At 48.7% G+C, this 24,370-nt stretch overlaps 1 protein-coding gene across 1 annotated transcript in view; it reads right to left on the bottom strand.

Moving 5' to 3' along the window:
• LOC137306282 (hepatic and glial cell adhesion molecule-like) overlaps positions 1-22,419 on the bottom strand; it is a 32,089-nt gene extending 9,670 nt beyond the window's left edge. Inside the window, exons 1-3 of the mRNA XM_067975449.1 lie at positions 22,340-22,419; positions 6,153-6,297; positions 1,585-1,929 (exon numbers count right to left, since the gene is read on the bottom strand). Coding sequence (XP_067831550.1) covers positions 1,585-1,929; positions 6,153-6,207 — 400 coding nt within the window. The 5' untranslated portion in view covers positions 6,208-6,297; positions 22,340-22,419. The remainder of the gene's footprint in view (positions 1-1,584; positions 1,930-6,152; positions 6,298-22,339) is intronic.
• Positions 22,420-24,370: the final 1,951 nt, after the last annotated feature.

The raw sequence follows: 24,370 nt of genomic DNA, 5'->3' as shown, positions 1-24,370 counted from the left end.
CTCTACACTGTCCCATCAAACACTCCCAGGGTCAGGTACAGGGGGTTAGATACAGAGTAAAGCTCCCTCTACACTGTCCCATCAAACACTCCCAGGGCAGGTACAGGGGGTTAGATACAGAGTAAAGCTCCCTCTACACTGTCCCATCAAACACTCCCAGGGTCAGGTACAGGGGGTTAGATACAGAGTAAAGCTCCCTCTACACTGTCCCATCAAACACTCCCAGGGCAGGTACAGGGGGTTAGATACAGAGTAAAGCTCCCTCTACACTGTCCCATCAAACACTCCCAGGGTCAGGTACAGACCGGGTTAGATACAGAGTAAAGCTCCCTCTACACTGTCCCATCAAACACTCCCAGGGCAGGTACAGGGGGTTAGATACAGAGTAAAGCTCCCTCTACACTGTCCCATCAAACACTCCCAGGGCAGGTACAGGGGGTTAGATACAGAGTAAAGCTCCCTCTACACTGTCCCATCAAACACTCCCAGGGCAGGTACAGGGGGTTAGATACAGAGTAAAGCTCCCTCGACACTGTCCCATCAAACACTCCCAGGGCAGGTACAGGGGGTTAGATACAGAGTAAAGCTCCCTCTACACTGTCCCGTCAAACACTCCCAGGGCAGTTACAGAGGGTTAGATACAGAGTAAAGCTCCCTCTACACTGTCCCATCAAACACTCCCAGGGCAGGTACAGGGGGTTAGATACAGAGTAAAGCTCCCTCTACACTGTCCCATCACACACTCCCAGGGCAGGTACAGGGGGTTAGATACAGAGTAAAGCTCCCTCTACACTGTCCCATCAAACACTCCCAGGGCAGGTACAGGGGGTTAGATACAGAGTAAAGCTCCCTCTACACTGTCCCATCAAACACTCCCAGGGCAGGTACAGGGGGTTAGATACAGAGTAAAGCTCCCTCTACACTGTCCCATCACACACTCCCAGGGCAGGTACAGGGGGTTAGATACAGAGTAAAGCTCCCTCTACACTGTCCCATCAAACACTCCCAGGGCAGGTACAGCACGGGTTAGATTCAGAGTAAAGCTCCCTCTACACTGTCCCGTCAAAAACTCCCAGGGCAGGTACAGGGTTAGATACAGAGTAAAGCTCCCTCTACACTGTCCCGTCAAACACTCCCACAGCAGGTACAGCACGGGTTAGATACAGAGTAAAACTCCCTCTACACCGTCCCATCAAACACTCCAGGGCAGGTACAGAGGGTTAGATACAGAGTAAAGCTCCCTCTACACTGTCCCATCAAACACTCCCAGGGCAGGTACAGCATGTGTTAGATACAGACATGGCCCCTTCCACGTGCCTTAACTTCAATCTGAGACGAGCTCCCCTGTACAGATAATCTGATATTTTCAATTCCCACATCATCTATCCTTGTGATATCCCAGTGAAATTGTCCAGCTTTGAGCCCCTAAGACCCAGTCCCACACTGGACTGAATTGGGGCTCTTCTGGACCCAAGCCTTCCACCCCAACAGTGGGAAGATGATTGGAACCCAACCCTCTGAGCACAGTGGAGATTTCCCCACCTACTGGACCACCTGACGTGTTACGCCATTAATTCCACTCACCGTAGGCTGTCACCTCCGTCGAAGCTTTAGTCTCGGCCCCGTCTTCTGCCGTCACCGTGACCTGATAGCTACCTTGGTCACTCTCGGCAAAGTTGAAGAGTACCAGAGACCCGGTCTCGCTGTCGAATTGGATTCTGCTGCGGTAAGGTGTGGAAGGCAGTGTTTTGTTCTTCCCGGCGATGTACTGCAGGATGCGAGTCGGCCCCTCCCTGTCCACCTTCCACGTGATGCTGTGGAGTTTGTTCGAGGGCTCCACCTGGTAAGTGGCATCCAGGTGAATGGCTTGCCCGTCGATGCCATAAATAATCTCCTCCTTCAGCTTCACGTCCAGGCACGACCCCGCACCTGGAACACGGAGAGAACCATCTCGACATTAGTTCGGAGGCGCAGAGCTTTTCCCATGACCAAAAAAATCTCAAGTTCTTTCGCTCTCGCGGGATGTGGGCATCGCTGGCAAGGCTGGCTTTTGGTTGCCCATCCCCGAGAAGGTGGTGATGGGCCATCTTCTTGAACCACCGATAGGCCATTTGATACAACTGAGTGGCCGACTTTCATAGCAGCATAGGAACTGGAGGAGGCCATTCAGCCCCTCGAGCCTGTTCCGCCATTCAATGAGATCATCTGTGACCTAACTCCATTTACCCGCCTCATCTGCATATCCCTTGATACCCTTGGGTAAAGTCCTCAAGGGCAGTTAAGAGTCAACCACCTTAGTGTGGGACTAGAGTCAAACATAGGCCCAGGCCAGGTAAAGACGGCAGGTTTCCTTCCCAAAAGGACAGTGGTAAACCAGTTGAGTTTTTACGACAACCAGAAAGCTTCACGGTCACTTTCACTGAGCTTTATTTCCAGATGTTTTGAACTAAACTCAAATTCCAATGTTGGGATAATGAACTCACATTCTCGCTATTGCTAGCAGTAACATAATCACTCCACGACCATAACCTCTAGTCATATAAAACCTCCTGAGCTTCACCCTTGACTCAACATTGCACAAGACCAGAAGGTAGGGGTTACCAACCCTCCAGGATTGTCCTGGAGTCTCCAGGAATTGAAGATTAATCTCCAGGTCACTGCTGCGAGCAATCTTAGCAAATTAGGGCACCTACAAAAATGTGTACTTTCTTCATTTCCTACGAACACATTTGTTTATTCGTTCCAAAAATATTGGAGATGGGAGAAAAGGCCGTTTGAGTGATGGTCAAGAATCATCCAATTGGGTAATGAAGAGTTTTTTTATGCTTTCCCATTGGTGTGGGAAGGCGGAGCATCGCAGGGATGGAAGTGTTGGGCGACCAATGGGGGGAGAGTGGGGGCGGGGCATTTGGAGGCAGGAGGTCATGTGATGAGATCTCCAGGAATACATCCAACCAGAGTTGGCAACTCCACCAGAAGGTCTCAGCTTCCAGTCCCCGGCCCGTGTCATGTGAGGTGCCCTCAGCCAGAGGAACTTTGCACTTGATATGAGGACCCCCCCCATGGACTAGTGAGATGGAAGTTCCTGCTCCCGATCCTTGGCCAGTGAATCCTGCAGGAGATGGCGGAAGTGTGCGGAGATTGGGATAGGTCAGGAGAACACTAAACCAAGGCGCCTCCGCCAACAGTGCGATAACATGGAGACACCCACTGACAGGATACAGGTGTGAGAAACAATTGACAGAGGGTGGAAGAAACCCATCATTACCCCAGAAACAATCAGACCATCCAGAGAGGAAAGAACAGCACCACAGCAGGATCCATTAAAGCATAGAAAATCCCGGGAGGGAGTTATAGGCTGGAGTCTAATCGAGGGGTTCGGGAGGTTTATATATAGAATAACAGATACCCGGGAGTGAGTTACAGACTGGAATCTAATTGAGGGGTTCGGGGGGTTTATATATAGAATAACCGATAACCAGGAGTGAGTTACAGGCTGGAATCTAATCGAGGGGTTCAGTGGGTTTATATATAGAATAACCGATACTCGGGAGTGAGTTACAGGCTGGAATCTAATCGAGGGGTTCGGAGGGTTTATATATAGAATAACAGATACCCGGGATTGAGTTACAGGCTGGAATCTAATCGAGGGGTTCGGGGGGTTTATATATAGAATAACAGATACCCGGGAGTGAGTTACAGGCTGGAATCTAATCGAGGGGTTCGGGGGGGTTTATTTATAGAATAACAGATACCCGGGAGTGAGTTACAGGCTGGAATCTAATCGAGGGGTTCGGGGGGTTTATATATAGAATAACAGATACCCGGGAGTGAGTTACAGGCTGGAATCTAATCGAGGGGTTCGGGTGGTTTATATATCGAATAACAGATACCCGGGAGTGAGTTACAGGCTGGAATCTAATCGAGGGGTTCGGGGGGGTTTATATATAGAATAACAGATACCTGGGAGTGAGTTACAGGCTGGAATCTAATCGAGGGGTTCGGTGGGGTTTATATATAGAATAACCGATACCCGGGAGTGAGTTACAGACTGGAATCTAATCAAAAAGTCAATAAAACAACACATAGCGGGAATGATGACAAAGCTTTTCCATTTACATCATCATTCAGGTAGTAATAATAAAGGTTAATTATTTGTCAATGATTTTTACCTGGAATTTCCTTGGTTTGTTCAATGAACAGAGGAGTTAATGCTGAGATTCCAGAATTGAGGGGTTATAACTATCCGGAAAGATTGAGCAGACTGGGGCTCTTCAGAAGACTAAGAGGCGGCCTGATAGAGGTCTTTAAAATTATGAAGGGGTTCGATAAAGGTGATAATGGAGAAACTGTTTCCACATATGGGCGAGTCCAGAACAAAGGGTCATGAGGTCGTCACTGACAGATCAAATGAAACATTTCAGAGGAATTTCTTTACACAGAGAGCGATGAGAGCATGGAATTCACTGCCACATTATGCGTTTGAAGTGCGAGAGTCCAGTTCAAGGGGGCATAACCTTAAAATTAGAGCTTGGCCGTTCAGGAGTGAAATCAGGAAACACTTCTTCACACAAAGGGTAGTGGAAATCTGGAACCCACTCCCCTAAAAGAGTGTGGACACTGGGCGGGGGCTCAAATGGAACTTTCGAGACTGAGATCAAAAGATTTTTGTTGGGTAAGGGTATCGAGGGATATGGAGCAAAGTTAGGCAAATGGAGTTAAGATACAGATTAGCCAGGAGGCTTGAGGGGCTGAATGGCCTTTTCCTGTTCCCATATGGACAGCATTGACGCACTTAAGGGGAGGCTTGACGCATACAGGTGGAGAAGGGAGTAGTGGGATACAGAGGGCGCAGGGTGGGAAGAGGTAATTAGGGAGGGAGGAGGCTCGTGTGGAGTATAAACACCAGCATAGACCAGTTGGGCCGAATGGCCTGTTTCTGAGCTGTACCTTCTATGTATTCCTGTGTAATGTAGGTGTCCCTGTGACCAGAGCCCTTGGTCAGGACCATTTACAGGTCCTGTCTGCACTGGTTGGCATCAAACCTGCATCATCAGGGAGCAGGCAGCTCTCCGAGTCTCCGCTCCCCCCTGACCAACACCAGCAGAAAACATCAGAAACTGGAGAATTCGTTGCACTGCTGCTTGTGGGATCATGCTGTGTGCAAAATGGCTCAAGTCAACCCAGCCACTGTGTTCCAAAGCAAGTCCTCGTACACAAGGTGCGTTGAGACACCTCTGAGAGAAGGTGGCCAGGGGTTAAGTTAAGTAAGATATCTCTTTCAATATTTGAATGTTAATTTGGGAATGTGTCTCTCCCGCCTGCCGTTTCCCTCAGTTCTGGGGCGCAGAACACCGAACATTAATTACTCCCGTTTGGAATGGGTGTTTGGGATTGTTCGACAATTGCTCGTCAAAAAAAGACACAATAGAAGTGTCTGTGCCATGGGATTCCAGCTGTGGCCCAGTGGTTAGCACTCTCCTCTCTGAGTCAGAAGGTTGTGGGTTTCGAGCCCCGCTCCAGAGATTTGTAGCACAAAATCCAGCCCGACACTCCCAGTGCCGTCACTGAGGGAGTGCTGCACTGTCAGAGGTGCCGCCTTTCGGATGAGACGTTAAACCGAGGCCTCGTCTGCCCCTCTCAGGTGGGTGTATAAAGGTTCCTTTGGAAGAAGAGCAGGGGGAGTTCTCCCCGGTGTCCTGGGCCCAATATTTATCCCTCGGCCAACGTCATTAAAAAAAACAGATTATCTCATCGGTGGTCGTGGGATCTTGCTGTGCGCAAATTGGCTGCCGTGTTTCCTACATTATAACAGTGACCGCCTTTCAAAAGTACTTAATTGGCTGTAAAGCACTTTGGGACTTCCTGAGGTCATGAAAGGCATTATAGAAATGCAAATCTTTCTTTTGCACTCCCCTAATTTTTTTTAAACTCTTGCCCCCTTGTGTTTTAACTCTTTGGTTTAGCGAGGTCCTGCATGGGGCTCCAGAGCCCCTTCATAATCTTGAAAAGATCACGTCAAAGTCTAAAGAAAAGCAGCACGTTCAGAACCCCAGGTTTCTCTGCTCGGAGTCTGGCCAACGCACCAACATAAACCTTGTTTGCTCGCCTGTGTTGTGTCTGTGCGCCAAGAGTCCGATTAATGAATGTACCTGTAAATAGGAGAACGATGCAGATTATCACTGAAGGCCTCGTCCTTATATCCATGTGTTGATCAGCAGTACGGAGATGGTGAGATCACGTCGAATTAAATTCCCCATTTGCCTCCATCAAGTCTCCTTTGTGCGCTGGTGTCCCCTGTTGAAGTCACAAGACAGTCATCAGCGGGATCTTTCAAAGAGTCGGGCCAGCAACCAGGGAATATCCACACAGAGCTCAATGGCCGATGAACCACGAGAGGGGCTTTCCATGTTGGACTCGCTGACACACCGGGTTATAGTACTGAGGGAGAGGGAGAGAAGCAGAGAGGGTGAGAGACGGAGTCAAACACAGGCTGATGGGATGTCCGTTCTTCCACATAAGGTCAAGGCCTTGGAGAGGGTACAGAGGCGATTTACTAGAATGGTCCCAGGGATGAGGGACTTCAGTTATGTGGAGAGACTGGAGAAGCTGGGGCTGTTCTCCTTAGAGCAGAGAAGGTTAAGGGGAGATTTGATAGAGGCGTTCAAACTCATGAAGGGTTTTGAGAGAGTGAATAAGGAGAAACTGTTTCCAGTGGCAGGAGGGTCGGTAACCAGAGGACACAGATTTAAGATAATTGGCGAAAGAACCAGAGGGGGAGATGAGGAGAATTTTTTTTACGCAGCGAGTTGTTCTGATCTGGAATGCGCTGCCTGAAAGGGCGGTGGAAGCAGATTCAATAATAACTTTCAAAAGGGAATTGGATAAATACTTGAAGGGAAAATATTTAGAGCGACGGGGAAAAAGTAGGGGAATGGGACTAATCGGATAGCTCTTTCAAAGAGCCGGCACAGGCACAATGGGCCGAATGGCCTCCTTCTGTGCTGTAACTACTATGATACGATGATGAGGGTCTTCGGTCAAATGAGTTTAACCAGTTCCTTTTAGGCACAGGCCTGCCGTACAAAATTCAGCGCTAACTGGTTACAAACTCCCAGAACAAGCCGGGAAGCCACATCAGAAACCCGTGCGCTCCCAAATGCTAACGGCCCGATTTTAACTCCCGACCGCAGCCCTGCGAGCAGGAACCCATCTGACCCTCCGCAGCATCAGACCCGGGAGATTTTAACTCCGGCAGTCTCCTGCCCGAACCCGCCGGGAAGCAAGGCGTTAAACCAAAGCCCCGTCTGCCCTCTCAGGCGGACGTAAAAGATTCAATTTCAAAGCAGAGCAGGGAACTCCTCCCCATTGTCCCACCCAATATTTATCCCTCAACTATGATCAGCAAAAAAAACAGATGATCTGGTCATTATCACATTGCTGTTTGTGGGATCTTGCTGTGCGCAAATTAGCTGCCGCGTTTCCTACATTACAACAGTGACCACACTTCAAAAAGTACTTCATTGGCTGTAAAGCGCTTTGGGACATCCTGAGATCATGAAATGCACTGTACAAATTCTTTCATTCGTTCCTCCTTCCTCCCGGGCCTCCCACCCCGAGGGAGGGAGGGGGGGGAGTTATGCACTTTTGGACCTCCCGTACCCCCGGTTCCCGCCCCGAGTTAAAATCAGGGCTTTGGAGCCAGAGAGGGAATCCATGTCACTCCCCTTGTCCCACTTAGGAAAACTCTGTACTCACCCCTCGTTGACGGCTATCAATCACCCTCCTCAGCTGTCGTTGTTGGCAGAGATGCACAGGAGATCAAAAAGAGGGAGAATTCTCGGAGTCGAGGTATCTTATTCCTGAACTGACGCAGTACAGAGAGATTTGTAACTGGCATCCCAGCCTGCATGGGATGCTCCCTCACTTATTATGAGATCAGTTGTGTATTCACTCAGAAACAGCTAAAGATGAAACCATTTGCAGAATGTTAAGAAATTGAGATCAATATAGAAACTGCAGTGGCAGGAATTGGACTTGGCATGGGATTTGAGTTTGGTTCTGGCTGAAACGAAACTGGTAGGTTTCTCAGAAATGAAGTCAACAATGACACATATTCATTCATTGTAAACAATTTTACAACACCAAGTTATAGTCCAACAATTTTATTTGAAAATCACAAGCTTTCGGAGGCTTCCTCCTTCCTCAGGTGAATGTCAAGAAATCGTCGAACCCTTTGCATTTATAAATCACAGAACAATGCCTGGTGGTTACAGATAGTCTTTTCAACTGCCCGTTGCCAAGGCAACCAAAGTGTTCAGACAGATAGGTGTTACCTACAGGGCCACCGAATATACAAACGGCCAGAACGAAAAAAAACAGGTGATGTGGAGATGCCAATTAAAAAAACAGAGAGAGAGAGGCAGAAACATCCGGAAGGAAAAGACAGCAATTGACCCGTTATGTTAAAAACAGATAACATTTGTTCGCTGGTGGGGTAACGTGTAGCGTGACATGAACCCAAGATCCGCACCCATGAGGACGGCCTCAACCAGGATCTTGGGTTCATGTCACGCTACACGTTACCCCACCAGCGAACAAATGTTATCTGTTTTTAATATAACGGGTCAATTGCTGTCTTTTCCTTCCAGATGTTTCTGCCTCTCTCTCTCTCTGTTTTTTTAATTGGCATCTCCACATCACCTGTTTTTTTTAGTTCTGGCCGTTTGTACATTCGGTGGCCCTGTAGGTAACACCTATCTGTCTGAACACTTCGGTTGCCTTGGCAACGGGCAGTTGAAAAGACTATCTGTAATCACCAGGCATTGTTCTGTGATTTATAAATGCGAAGGGTTCGAGGATTTCTTGACATTCACCTGAGGAAGGAGGAAGCCTCCGAAAGCTTGTGATTTTCAAATAAAATTGTTGGACTATAACTTGGTGTTGTAAAATTGTTTACAATTATCAACCCCAGTCCATCACCGGCATCTCCACACCATATTTATTCAGTGCTTTTAATGTCCTAATGCTTCAGAGAGGGGCAAGGAAGGAAGCTGGGTGTCAAGGCAAAGGGGGAGACCTTAGAGGGAGGGAGCAGGGCTGACCAAACGTTTGGTCAAAGAGGTGGGTTTTAAAGAAGGAGAGAAGCAGAGGGGTTTAGGGGGAGAATTCCAGTGTCCTAGGCCACCGATGGCGGGGTTAAGGATGGGGGGATGCACAAGAGGCTGGAATGGGAACAACAGAGAGTTTGTGTGGGAGGGTTGTAGTAATCTCTCCCTCTCCCTCTCTCACTCATCCCTCTCCCCTTCTGCCTCCCTCTCCCCCTCTCACTCCCCACCCCATTCTTCCACTCTCCCCTTCTCCTTCTCTCTCCCCTCCCCAGCTCCCCCACTCTCCCCCTCCCACTCAGTGTGCATCTCTGTGTCTCCTTTTCTCTCCCTATCTCCGTGACCTGCTGTGTTTTGTTCCAGTTCCCCGGCAGTCTGTTCACATCCAGCAAGGGTCAAAGTCAAATGAAAACTGAAAGTTGCAAAGTCTCCTGACAGCTGAATATTTTCGCCCTGACTCCAGGCATTTCAACGAGTTGCAGCTTCTGACCTGCATTGTCCAGGGCTGTATCAGAATGTGGTCTATAGCTAATTGGTTTTATGTTTAGGAAGTTACACCAGGGAGACCGTGGGTACTGAAAACAGGAACGTCCAAAAGCAGTAACCGCTAAATTGCCTCAAACATATCAGGCTGACACCACAAAAGGCATTTAGGGGATAAAACAGTGCATGCTAACACCCTCACAGACGAGTCTTTCAATCCTTCAGTGTGCGTTTAAGGGATAAGTTTTTAAGCTGACGCTCCCAGTGCCAGTACTGAGGGAGCGCTGCACTGTCGGAGGTGCCGTCTTTCGGATGAGACGTTAAACCGAGGCCCCCCGTCTGCCCCTCTCAGGTTGGACGTAAAAGATCCCACGGCCGCTATTTCGAAGAAGAGCAAGGGGGGAGTTCTCCCCGGTGTCCTGGGCCCAATATCCATCCCTCAACCAAAATCACTAAAAACAGATGATCTGGTCATTTATCACATTGCTGTCTGTGGGATCTTGCTGTGCGCAAATTGGCTGCCGCGTTTCCTACATTACAACAGTGACTACACTTCAAAAAAAGTCCATCGTTGGCTGTAAGCATAGGGACAGGAGGAGGCCATTCAGCCCCTCGAGCCTGTTCCGCCATTCATTTAAAATCACGGCTGATCTGTATCTTAACTCCATTTACCGGCTTTGGTTCCGTAACCCTTAATCCCCTCACCCAACAAAAATCGATCAATCTCAGTTTTTGAAATTTTCAATTGGCCCCCCGGCCTCGACAGCTTTTTGGGGGGAGGGAGTTCCAGATTCCCACTCCCCTTTGTGTGAAGAAATGCTTCCCCGACATCACCCCTGAACGGCCTGGCTCTAATTTTAAGGTTTTGCCCCCTCGTTCTGGACACCCCCCACCAGAGGAAATAGTTTCTCTCTATCTACCCTATCAAATCCTTTAATCATCTTAAACACCTCAATTAGATCACCCCTTAATCTTCAATATTCAAGGGAATTCTGTGCAACCTGTCCTCGTAATTTAACCCTTTTAGCCCCGGTATCATTCTGGTGAATCTGCTCTGCACCCCCTCCAAGGCCAATATCTCCTTCCTGAGCTGCGGTGCCCAGAATCTGGATTTCTGCTTCACTGAATTAACCAAACTCGTCTCTTATATTTTGGGATTGTTGTCCTTGTTTTCAGGAGCCTATTACCTGGGAAAACCAAATATTAATGTCCTTGCTCATGATCAGGGAATGGGGCCTTTCCATTTAATTCCCTCTGTTGCATTTCAACACATATCGTGAATGGGAAAGCACGGTGATTATCACTGAACGCCCTTACTGAGGGTTGCCAACTCTGGTTGGACGTATTCCTGGAGATTTCGTCACATGACCTCCTGCCTCGAACCGTCCCTCCGCCATTGGTCCATCCTCCAGGCTCCACCCCACCCCCCTCCGCTTTTTCACGACCAATTGGAAAGCGAACAGACTCTTCCTTACCCAATTGGATTCATCTCGACTGTTAGTCAAACAGCCTGTTTTTTTTTCTCTGTCTCCGATATTTCAATAACTAAGAAATGAGAGCGTTCAAAGTAAAATGGAAATTTTGTTTTGAGTTCCCCGTGGTTTTTCTCCTGGGGCTTTTGCTCGCAGCAAGTGTCCTAGGAGAACATAAGAACATAAGAAACAGGAGCAGGAGTCAGCCATCTCGGGCCTGCTCCGCCATTCAATCAGGTCATGCCTGATCTTCTACCTCAAGGCCATTTTCCTGCACCATCCCCATATCCCTTGATGCCTTTAATGTCTAGAAATCTATCGATCTCTGCTTTGAATGACTTGGCAACCACAGCCCTCTGGGGTAGAGAAATCCAAAGATTCACCACCCTCTGAGTGAAGAAATTTCTCCTCATCTCAGTCCTAAATGGCCGACCCCTTTATTCTGAGACTGTGACCCCCTGGATCCAGACACCACCCTCCCTCCCCCAGGCATGGGGAACATCCTCCTTGCATCTACCCTGTACGAATTTGTCAATGAGATTTAATCTTCAATTTCTGGAGACTCCAGGACAATCCTGAAGGATTGGCATCTGCAGAGACAGGCCTTTCAGCCCCTCCGTCAAGGCTGGTGTGAGCTTGTGGGAGAATGTGAGGAAGTCCGTGGTAAAATTCTCTGGAATCCCAGAACGTCACGCCCATACCCTTTTTCCCTTTTCCTGCGTTGGGTTATTCAATTATTTTTCAGCAGCTTTTCCCACTTCAGTCCGAGGGAAGCTCGCGCTGGGAGATGACATACTTAAGTCCCGAGCGTCAGCATCATACGTACATCGTGGGTTAGACCATGCTGTTCATTAGAAACCACTGACTAGCCTCAGCCACACTGTTCGAACCACATTATAGCACGGTACAGAGTATCAGAGCCAGTACAGCACAGAAAGAGGCCATTCGGCCCATCGTGGCAGTGCTGGGCACTAATTTTAGTGGAAAATTCCTTACACACAATGCAGCTGTGTACAACTGCATATTTACTTCACAAACATTTACCGCCACCCAGTATTAAATAAATAATAATTAATTTTGGGTCCTTTACGCAGCGAGTTATTATGGTCTGGAAAGCACTGCCTGAAAGGGAAGCAGATTCAATCGGAACTTTCAAATATTTTGCAGGGGCAAAATTTGCGGGGCTGCGGGAAAAGGGCAGGGCAGAGCGGGGCTAATTGGACGCTTCTTTCAAAGAGCCAGCACAGGCACGATGGGCTGAACGGCCTCCTTCCGTGTCGCATCATTCGATAACTCCGTGAGGAATTAAGGACCCACAATGAATCAAAAAAGCACTCGCCCACTCTGTCTTTCATCTTGCCGGCAAACGCAAAAAAAAAAAGACCAAAGTTCACGAGCGTACGCCATGTGAACATGAGTATTGAGACGGGAAACATACAAAAATGGTAGGCAGGGAAAGACCAGCGAGTTAACCAAGCCTGCTGAACCCTCATGCAGCCTGGAGCAATATGCCCAGACACCGCAGACATGTAATCTCCTGGGAGAGGTGAAAAATCAGAAAGAAACCCAAATCACAAACCCTCCAGCAGTGTCTATTACTCATTTATTTTATGAATCAAAAATGCAATTAGTCACATGTGGATTACTGCTCAGTCACACGTGATTTACGGCTAAGTTATTGGTTAGATGCAGAGTAAAGCTCCCTCTACACTGTCCCATTGAACACTCCCAGGGAAGGTACAGGGGGTTAGATACAGAGTAAAGCTCCCTCTACACCGTCCCATCAAACACTCCCAGGGCAGGTACAGGGGGTTAGATACAGAGTAAAGCTCCCTCTACACCGTCCCATCAAACACTCCCAGGGCAGGTACAGGGGGTTAGATACAGAGTAAAGCTCCCTCTACACTGTCCCATCAAACACTCCCAGGGCAGGTACAGGGTTAGACACAGAGTAAAGCTCCCTCTACACTGTCCCATTAAACACTCCCGGGGCAGGTACAGGGTTAGATACAGAGTAAAGCTCCCTCTACACTGTCCCATCAAACACTCCCGGGGCAGGTACAGGGGGTTAGATACAGAGTAAAGCTCCCTCTACACTGTCCCATCAAACACTCCCAGGGCAGGTACAGGGTTAGATACAGAGTAAAGCTCCCTCTACACTGTCCCATCAAACACTCCCAGGGGCCTGCTCCCAGCGACACACCTGCGGTAATTGGTAATTAGCTGACTTTGGCCGAGGGTTGAGAACTGAAAGAAAATTGTCTGAAGCAATCAGCGCGTTTAAATCTAATCAGAGAAAAGAAGGTGGAATATTTGGATAAGGGCCATTTTTGGGCGCGGGCAGTGTGATGCACTGTTATCCCCCGCCCAATGACCCCTGCGCAGGCAGGACACGAGTTTCGGCCGGCTGGAGGTCTCACCGACAATCAGCGTTCCATTCCGGGCTTTGCACGTGGAATCAATGCAATTCGCACGTTCCACCACCAGAGGGAGCCCACTCTCTTAAAGGTAGATGTTTCTTGGAAATCTCTTAAAGGTAGCTGGTACCTGTTATTTGCTGAAAATAACAGTCCACAGTCTGAACGGAGACCAGACATCGCACACGTAAAACACAGTTGCAGTTCCCATCCTTATGTTTACACTCTGATGACTTATGTTAAAAACATTGAATAAAGGTTGCGCACCACTAAATCTAAATCTCACTTCCTCCACTCATCATGAAGATGGATGCAGTGCAGGAAGAAGTTCAATGCTTTGACATGAGTGGTCAAGGTGAGTGAGGTCAACTGTCAAGGGGCATCTCCTACCAACTGCACCATTAGCCGCATCCACTGCTCCACACACTACACCCAACACCCACCTACCAACAAACTCATTCCATCAGTACTCAACTCTTCCAATCAGATGCTTCCTCTCACCCTCGCACATTACCGCTGTTTCAAGCCGCCCATCCACAACTCACAGGCCACACACATTGGCAGCTATTCAACCATGACAGTCACATCACCCGGACACCACCTCCCGCTCTCTTGCAGGAGAAGGTGGCGCATATCAGGAGGCAGCAAGTGGCAGTGGCATTTAGCCCCTCGAGTCTGTTCTACCATTCAATGAGATCATGGTGGACCTGTGACCTAACTCCATATACCCGCCTTAGCCCCATATCCCTTGGTTCACAGAAATCGATCAATCTCAGATTTAACATTCACAACTGAGCTAGCATCAACTGCTGTCTGCAGAAGAGAATTCCAAACTTCTCCCACCCTTTGCGTGTAGAAGCATTTCCTAACTTCACTCCTGCACGTCCTGGCTCTAAATGTGAGTCTATGTCCCCTAGTCCTAGTACTGAAGTCTAGAGACCTCCAAAAACAGTTACAAATGTCTCGGCAGCCCGAAGCAATAATCCAGCCATTAACCTGGAAACCCTGCATGGTCCCTTTAAATAGCGCTGGTGGGGGGCTCCTCCAGGCACTCTAAGACACGTTCAGCTGGTCGGGGTTTAGACAGTGCGTTGAGTTGAGCGTTAAGTCCCAAAATGGTGTCTATCACTTTAAACCAACGTTGCACACTGATTAAAGCCAATTTTCTCCTTACTTTACAAGCTTCCAGCGTTCGTTATCTGCGCCTGCGCCAACTCCGATACCAAGATGGCGTCCGGCGTACGTCACGCTGGAAACGTGCATGCGCATCCAAGACGCCATCTTGGATGTCGGAGAGGCCATGTAGCACCAAAACAACGGGCCAATTTATCGCCTGAGAGCTTATGCACTTCTACCAGGCCTGGAATGCCTGTCCCTGAAGCTGGTAGGTCTTGGAACTAAGTAGCTTTTAAGTTTTTTATAATGATGTGAAGCTTTTATAATGATGTGAAGCTTTCCTTCCATCCCAGAATCAGAACATCCCCCTTTATTTTTGCCTCCTTTGACTGCTGCATTGTAACATCTTGGCTTCCCCCTCTCCAGTCCTTTGCGTTTGCAAAGATTCCTGGACACGTTAAACGCGAATCACATCACGATGAGCGAGATAAACTCTCCCCATGTCCCAGCCCCAATCTATGTGACTAGTTTGGGAGATATTCTCGTCTTTCCAGAAACTGGGCTAATTCAATGGGATGATAACCTAATGTCTCCCGGTGTCAAATTCTGTCTGATAATCGCTCCTGAGACTCTTACTATGCTAAAGGTGCCACATGAATGCAAGGTACTATTGCTCGTTGATCAGTGTGGTTAAACTCACTTACAAACCTTTAAACAGATATACAATGATCCAGGGAGTAGAGACTGGTTATCAGACCCACACAGTCTCCGTAATAAATGCATGCTGACCACATCTCCATAGGAAGAAACTTGCATTTATATAGCGCCTGTTCATGACCTCAGGACGTCCCAAAGCACTCCAACATGGTGCTTTTGATGGGAGTATACTAACAAATGTGACCAGCCAGTGTACTCACAACAGCACTCAGCTCTCATGTGCCAATGTCCATGGATGGAAGTCCTACCCATGCATGGAGTCCAATCCATTTTTTTTGATTCATTGGATGTGGGCATCGCTGGCAAGGACAGCATTTATTGCCCATCCCTAATTGCTCGTGAGAAGGTGGTCGGTGAGCCGCCATTCTTTGATTGTACAACTGAGTGGCTTGTGAGGACCATTTCAGAATCAGCCACATTGCTTTGAGTCCTGGAATCACAATCGGCCCAGACTGGGTAAGGACAGCAGGTTTCCCTCACCTAAAGGGGATTAGTGAACCAGATGGGTTTTTACAACAATTCATAGTTACCACTAGCTTTATATTCCAGATTTTATTTAATTAATTAAATTTAAATTCCCCAGCTCCCTTTGAGAAGATTTGAACTCGTCTACCAGATTACTAGTCCAGTAACATAACCGCTATGCTACCGCACCCTTGCACCCTTGTCACACCCAGCTATCGAAGGGAAGCTACGTCAACTGCCAAGAGACAGTTCAAGCATATGGCTCTGAATCTTTGCTACTTTCAGGGAATGTTTAATGGTTTAATATAGTTTTCTTATTTTGCAGCTCCTCTTCATCAATATAATAATTTAGATCCATGAAATTCCTGCCCTTGGGAAGATTTTAATATCCCTTTGTGAAGGAAACCTGCCGTCCTTACCCGGTCTGGGCCTATATGTGACTCCAATCCCCGCACTATTGTAGTCGACTCTTAACTACTTTCTGAAGCGGCATAGCAAGTTGTATCAAACCCACTTTCAAGGAGAAGGCCCACGTCCACCTTCTCAAGGGGCAACTAGGGATGGGCAATAAATGCCAGCCCTGCTAATCGAAGAAGAGCAGCGGGGAGTTCTCCCCGGTGTCCTGGGGCCAATATTTAACCCTCAACCAACATCACAAAAAAGAACAGATGATCTCAGTCATTATCACATCGCTGTTTTGTGGGATCTTGCTGTGCGCAAATTGGCTGCCGCGTTTCCTACATTGCAACACTTCAAAAAAAGGTACTTCATTGGCCGTAAAGCACGTTGGGACGTCCTGAGGTCATGAGTGGCACTGAATAAAAAAATAATTAATTTTTCAAATATATTTCATTTCATTAAATTTAAAGACACGCACACTTCACAGTAAATATCACAATTCCAAACCAGTACGTTATAAATGAAAGTGGGTTTGAGTGTTGTATGTCTCCAACACTAGACGACAAGCCCTAAATTTACTGAACTGTCCAAAGGGTTCTCACCTCCAAATGACCCTTGGAAGGATTGAGGTAACTTTTGAAAGTATTTGTACCTTTTTTTTTGTTACTGACTCCAAACCATTGGTTCCCCATCAGTTGCTGATGTGTGATTTTTCACGCTTGCTCTCAGCAGTTCTCAGCAGCAGGCCCATCACAGATGGGGAAGTGACAAAGTTGGCCCCGGGTCAAGACTCACCCAATTGGCTAGGGTGCTGATCTCGCCCTCCCTGCTTTCCCACCTCCTTCGCGTGTCAAAGTTGGCGAAATGCAATGGTCACAAATTCACACTGGGTGGCGGGGTTCAGCCGCAGATGACAACGGGCCCCCACACAGATATTTCTGCAAAAAGCTGAATTTGTAAAACCAATCTACTGCTTCCTTTTTTTTTGCCGAGCTCGCTCGCACAAGCCCTTTGATGCCGGCGATGTCAAGGACAAGTGCAATAAGATGCAGCTGCAAAGCTTTCTGATTAAAAACTAGAAGTGTCAGATCTGACTCACATTTGCTAACCCTGCTTCCCATCAACTGCAGAGGGTGTCATTGGCTCAGAACTGTTTAAGGGAGAGTCCGAGCATGCCAGGAAGTGGACTGATTTTCCGAAATGGTCAACTAAGAGCAACAGTCCAGTTTTGAGTATCCAAACTGCTTTTAGGTCTGTCCGACTGTCAGTGAAATAAAAAGCCATGTTTCACTTCCAATGTTACATGTCCTTATTCAGATATCATCGCTCTCTCACTCTATTATATTTCTCCAATCGTTTTTGTCAATTTCTAGCCCGTCACACTGGCAGTGGACTACATTATTTCACCCAATCAGTGTCGTTATCAAACACTCCCAGGGCAGGGATTGCATAGATTAGATACAGAGTAAAGCTCCCTCTACACTGTCCCATCAAACACTCCCAGGGCAGGTACAGGGGGTTAGATACAGAGTAAAGCTCCCTCTGCACTGTCCCGTCAAACACTCCCAGGGCAGGTACAGGGGGTTAGATACAGAGTAAAGCTCCCTCTACACTGTCCCGTCAAACACTCCCAGGGCAGGTACAGGGGGTTAGATACAGAGTAAAGCTCCCTCTACACTGTCCCGTCAAACACTCCCAGGGCAGGTACAGGGGGTTAGATACAGAGTAAAGCTCCCTCTACACTGTCCCGTCAAACACTCCCAGGGCAGGTACAGGGGGTTAGATACAGAGTAAAGCTCCCTCTGCACTGCCCCGTCAAACACTCCCAGGGCAGGTACAGGGGGTTAGATACAGAGTAAAGCTCCCTCTGCACTGCCCCGTCAAACACTCCCAGGGCAGGTACAGGGGGTTAGATACAGAGTAAAGCTCCCTCTGCACTGTCCCGTCAAACACTCCCAGGGCAGGTACAGGGGGTTAGATACAGAGTAAAGCTCCCTCTACACTGTCCCGTCAAACACTCCCAGGGCAGGTACAGGGGGTTAGATACAGAGTAAAGCTCCCTCTACACTGTCCCGTCAAACACTCCCAGGGCAGGTACAGGGGGTTAGATACAGAGTAAAGCTCCCTCTACACTGTCCCGTCAAACACTCCCAGGGCAGGTACAGGGGGTTAGATACAGAGTAAAGCTCCCTCTGCACTGCCCCGTCAAACACTCCCAGGGCAGGTACAGGGGGTTAGATACAGAGTAAAGCTCCCTCTACACTGTCCCGTCAAACACTCCCAGGGCAGGTACAGGGGGTTAGATACAGAGTAAAGCTCCCTCTACACTGTCCCATCAAACACTCCCAGGGCAGGTTCAGCACGGGTTAGACACAGAGTAAATTTCCCTCAACACTCCCAAAGGTTCCTCTCTTTATATTCACAGCCTCAGTCCAAAATCCGCTCCGTTTCCCAACTGAACATCCTTTTGACTTCTCTGCATCAGTAGTCTTAATCCCTCAACTCGAAGACTCATGAATGCCTGGATCGAAACGTTGGTTAAATTCCTCAAACGGCCCCGAATCATGCTCAGGTTAATCGGTTTAGAAATAAAGATTGTTGGCCCAGCCCTGCCATGGCTCAGTGGGCCTCACTCCAGCTGCTGAAGCAGGAGGTTTTTGGTTCACATCTGACTCCAGAGGCCCAATACACTTAATCCAGACCGACACTCCCAGTGCAACATTGAGGGAGCGCTACACTGTCGGAGAGGCCGAATTTCAGATGTGACGTTAAACTGGGGACCTGTCTGCCCTCTCAGGTTAATGTAAAAAGATCCCATTGCTACTATTTAATAAAGGGCAGGGGGAGTTCTCCCCAGTGTCCTGACTAACATTTGCCACTAAAAAAACAGATGAAGTGCTCATTTATCACATTGTGGGATCTTGCTGTGCGCAAGTTGGCTGCTACATTACACTTCAAAAGTACACCATTGGCTTTGGGACGTCCTGAGGTGTTCAAAGGTGCTGTACAAATACAAAGTCTTTCTTTCTCTCTCACTTTTGTCCCATTCATTTGTGTCATCGTGGCTAGGTGGTCGGATGCTGTGCCACTGATCTGTCTCTAGACCACACAAAAAGCAAGAGGTGTGAGAATGCGTTCAGGAAGTGGTCTCACACAGATCAGGTTTCACACTCTCACCGGCAATGTTTTGGTTTGATCTTCAGTGATTTCGTTGGCGGCAAAGTGCCTCTCTTTTTTACGCTGAGTTTAACTGGCATGTTCGGAGGCCGCTCAGCCCCTCCAGTCTGTTCCGCCATTCAATCAGATCATGGCTGGTCTGCATCTCAACTCAATTTACCTGCCCTTGATCCCCTTACCCAACAAAAATCTATCGATCTTGGTCATGAAAGCCCCAGTTGACCTCCAGCATCCACAGTCTTTTGGGGGAAAGAATTCTACTTTTCTCCTTCCCCTTGTGTGAAGACGTTTCTCCTGAATTCACCCCTGAACGGCCTAGTTCTAATTTGAGGATCGTTCCCCCTTGTCCTGGATTCCCCCCCCCCAACCAGAGGGGAACGTGCAGATGGGAACAAAACCACCTGCACATTCCCCTCCAAGTCACACACCATCCCGACTTGGAAATATATCGGCCGTTCCTTCATCGTCGCTGGGTCAAAATCCTGGAACTCCCTTCCTAACAGCACTGTGGGAGAACCTTCACCACACGGACTGCAGCGGTTCAAGAAGGCGGCTCACCACCACCTTCTCAAGCGGCAATTAGGGATGGGCAATAAATGCCGGCCTTGCCAGCGACGCCCACATCCCATGAACGAATAATAAAAAAAAAGATTAATACTTGAAGGGGAATAATTTGCAGGGCTAAGGGGAAAGGGCAGGGGGGGGAGTGGGACTAATTGGATAGCTCTTTCAAAGAGCCGGCACAGGCACGATGGGCCGAACGGCCTCCTTCTGCTCTGTGTGAATCAATGAGAGGAAATAGTTTCGCTCTATCTACCCTTTCGAATCCGTTTATCATTTTGATTAGCTCACCCCTCGATCTTCTAAGCCCAAGGGGACACAGGACTTGGAAGCAAAAGCCGGAATGGGAGGAACAGAACGGAAAGGGGAAGGAGGGGAGGGAATCTCTTCTGGAAATAGCGATCGGGTTGGAGGAGAGAGACACTGGAATACAGACCCACAACTTTCCTGACCTCATGTTGATTTTTTAAATAGATCGGTTAACATAAGCAAGTCCAAAGATAAAATGTTGGAAGAAACCGAGCCTGAAACAGGGAATAGTTTGTTCGGCCAGCATGTGTAAGGAGGAAGGACAGATGAATGTTTCTCGTCCTGCCCTTCATTAGTGCTAGAAGCTTAAAGATAAGGAAGTATTTTAGTCGGAGAGAGAAAGAGACAACGGCCGCTCATGCAGAAAGGGAAAGCATATTGAAATCACCTTCAGGTTCCCCGTCAGTTCACATACCATCCTGGTTTGGATATATCTCGGCTATTCCTTCATCGTCGCTGGGTCAAAATCCTAATCTAAAGTGCACTGTGGGAGTACCTTCACCACATGGACCGCAATGGGTCAAGAAGAAGACCAGTGTGGCGATGGGCATTAAATGCCAGCCTTGCCCACATCCCGAGAGCGAATGAGGGCGTGCAAGTTTCAGTTGATAGTATTTTCGCTTCCGAGTCAGAAGCTCCTCCCCCCACCCCCTCATAAAGTCCAATTCCGTTTCTGTCTTGAGAGATCTCAGAAGCTTGCCCAGTGCTTTGGCGAATCGCACTCTGCCATCCGGTTCACGTGCTCGTGAAAACCGTCGACCCGCGGCCTTAATCGTGGCACAAAGACCCAGATGTACAGAACCCACACTGCAATTTTTAGCACAGGGGCCCACTCAATCCGCAACAAATGAAATACCAATCGGGATCCACCACAGAGTTCCAGAGGGTGGGATCCACCTTATCTGCTGCCCCCGTATCCGAACTCGCACCGAGTCCCGTTCACCCATCACCCCCTGTGCTGGCCGACCTACATTGGCTCCCGGTCCGGGAATGCGTCCATTTTAAAATTCTCATCCTTGCCTTCAAATCTCTCCATGGCCCTCACCCCCCTCCTTATCTCTGTCACCTCCTCCAGCCCTACAACCCTCCAAGATCTCTGTGCTCCTCCAATTCCGGCCTCTTGTGCATTCCCGATTTCCTTCGCCCCACCGTTGGCGGCCGTGCCTTTAGCTGCCTCCTCCCAAGCTCTGGAATTCCCTCTCCGCCTCTCTCTCCTCCTTTAAGACGCTCCTTAAAACCTACCTCTTTGGCCGAGCTTTTGGTCACCTGTCCTAATATCTCCTTATGAGGCCCGGTGTCAAATTTTGTCTGATGTCCGCTCCTGCGAGGCACCTTCGGACGTTTTACTACGTTAAAGGTGCTATATAAATGAAATGTTGTATTTGTAAGTGTCCTGAGAAAACACATTCCTGCTCCCAACTGCACTGTCCCGAAGAGAATAGTTCCTTTCAATTGCTCTGTAAGTTCACTCCTGAGTTACTGTTAATCGAGGCCAACTCAAAGTGAGTCATTTAACTTCAAGGGGAACGATGTGTACCTCACCGTCTCCGTGACAACTCCACCCCCCCTCCTACAGACTCTGCGTTCCTCTGACTCCGACCTCTTGTGAATCCTTCCCTCTCCCCTCGCCCCATCGTTGGCGGCCGTGCCTGGGAGGTACAGATCAGCCACCATCGAATAGGACGGCGGAACAGGCTCGAGGGGCTGAATGGCCTCCTCCTGCCCCTTTGTCTCTGGAATTCCCTCCTCAAACCCCTTCGCCTCTGTGGCTCCCTCTCTTCCTTTAAGGATCTCCTTTAAACCCCCATCTCGTTGACCGAGGCTCTGTTCATCCTCCTAACACCTCCAACGTTGGCTTGGCGGCCATTTTCCTCCGTGAAGCGCCTTCGACCGTTCCTCGACGTTACAGGCGCTATACGAACGCAAGCGCCGTGTAATCATTTAACAGCTCTGTCCTCCCACGTTGCTTTTGTGGTGTTCACAAGGTGTCACTGTCGTTGCTGATGGGTCTCTGTAGACACTTGCCTCTCACTACACTGAGGCCCTGTTGAACATTCCTCCCTTTCTACACAATCCAACGTTCAAACCCCGTTGCCAAATTAGTCACTCGACTTACCGAATATCAGAGCAAACACCATCCCGAGGCACTTTGCACAGATCTGAGAAAGATGCTTTGGTGTTTGCTTTCCCTTCAGTCACCAGGGGAAAAGGGAGGGGACTTTATGCCAGTGCAGATATCTGACTGCAGTGAGTAACAAAGCAACAGGAAACACAAACTTCACTTTTAGCAGAATAATTTTCTGCTGAATGCAAACATAAAAGCAGATTCTTGCAGTTCCCCTAAAATGTGCTACTACCGGTGGGGGAAAGGGGACGACGATTCCGGAATGTTCCATTCCTTGAGGTTTGGAACGATAAACCTTCTCCCCACATCCCGAGAGAGCATTTCCTCCTCACAGTGGATGGATTTAGACTCCACCGTTACTGTTTCTCTCTCTCGCTCTCCTCTTCCCCTCTCCCTTTCTCACCCTGCCTTTCTCTCTCCTCTGTCTCTCTTCATTTCTCCTCTCTTCCTCTCTGCTCATCTCTCCATTGTGTTCTTCTCTCCACTCATCCTCTTTTCCATCTCTCCATTGCTCTCTGTTTCTCCTCCCTCTCTCTATTTCTCCACCCCCCCCCTCTCTGTTTCTCCTCCCCTTGTCTCTCTTTCTCCTCCCTCTCTCTGTTTCTCCTCCCCCTCTCTGTTTCTCCTCCCCCCTCTCTCTTTCTTCTCCCCCTCTCTCTTTCTCCTCCCCCTCTCTCTTTCTCCTCCCCCCTCTCTCTTTCTCCTCCCCCTCTCTCTTTCTCCTCCCCTTCTCTCTCTCTCTTTCTCCTCCCCTTCTCTCTCTCTCTTTCTCCTCCCCTTCTCTCTCTCTCTTTCTCCTCCCCTTCTCTCTCTCTCTTTCTCCTCCCCTTCTCTCTCTCTCTTTCTCCTCCCCTTCTCTCTCTCTCTTTCTCCTCCCCTTCTCTCTCTCTCTCTTTCTCCTCCCTCAAACACTTTAAGGTGGCTCAGTGGGTTGTGCTCTCTCTTCCCCTCTCTGAGTCAGAAGGTCATGGGTTCGAAGACCCACTCCAGAGACTTGAACACATAATCCAGGCCGACACTCCCAGTGCCAGTACTGAGGGAGTGCTGCACTGTCGGAGGTGCCGTCTTTCGGAGGAGACGTTAAACCGAGGCCCCGTCTGCCCCTCTCAGGTGGATGTAAAAGATCCCACGGCCACTATTTGAAGAAGTGCAGGGGGAGTTCTCCCCAGTGTCCTGTGGCCAATATTTATCCCTCAACCAACACCTACAAAAGGCATGATCTGTTCTATAATTTCAGTGCTGTACTGTGGGATCTTGCTGTGCGCAAATTAACTGCTGTGTTCCCTACATTACAACAGTGACTACATTTTAAAGGTGCTTCATTGGCTGTAAAGCGTTTTGGGACGTCCTGAAGTCATGAACGGCGCTATATAAATGCAAGTCTTTCTAAATTCCTTTCTCCCTCATTTCGCATCATGCCTTCCTTTAAATGCACCATCAAATCATAGAAATTTATGGCACAGAAGGAGGCCTTTTCAATTGAATAAAAATGGCCAAGGTTTTAGCCTCTTTGGCTGCAACTAATTAGACTGACGAAACGCCAAGGACAGAATGCGCCACCTGATCGGTAAAATCAGTCGCCAATCCATGTTGAGTCAGCTGATCACCGCTGGGGCATAAGTAGTGGCTCTACAATTGGCCTCAGTTCCCCTGCGGGAGGAGGGGAATAAAGTCAGCCAGGGTCCAAACACCTCCTCTCCATTGGTGACTCCCGCAGTAACATATGGACGTACCCTCTCCCTTCTCCCCAGCCGTCATCTTGCCCACCAACACTCAAGGGGCAATCTTAACCTGGGCGGGTTCTCTTTGAGTGCCCGTTTTGTGCCCCGCCCCCGATGGAGTCAATGAAGAATAAATTCGAGTGTTGGGGGGGAAGAGGGGGTTCGGTCAAAGTGATCCCCCTCTTGAACAATGGGAGATTGGTGTTCTCTGCCAGCTGTGGAACGCCATGCACACAAAGACTTAACGCTGTCCCGTGGGGAGGGGAGAAAATTGGGCCGATGGGCACCGCACCTCAGGAAG

Source organism: Heptranchias perlo, chromosome 42 (assembly GCF_035084215.1).
Source record: "Heptranchias perlo isolate sHepPer1 chromosome 42, sHepPer1.hap1, whole genome shotgun sequence".
In the NCBI taxonomy this organism is placed as follows: Eukaryota; Metazoa; Chordata; class Chondrichthyes; order Hexanchiformes; family Hexanchidae; genus Heptranchias; species Heptranchias perlo.
Note: the sequence above shows the minus strand (reverse complement) of the source record. Positions and strands in the feature narration are given on the sequence as shown.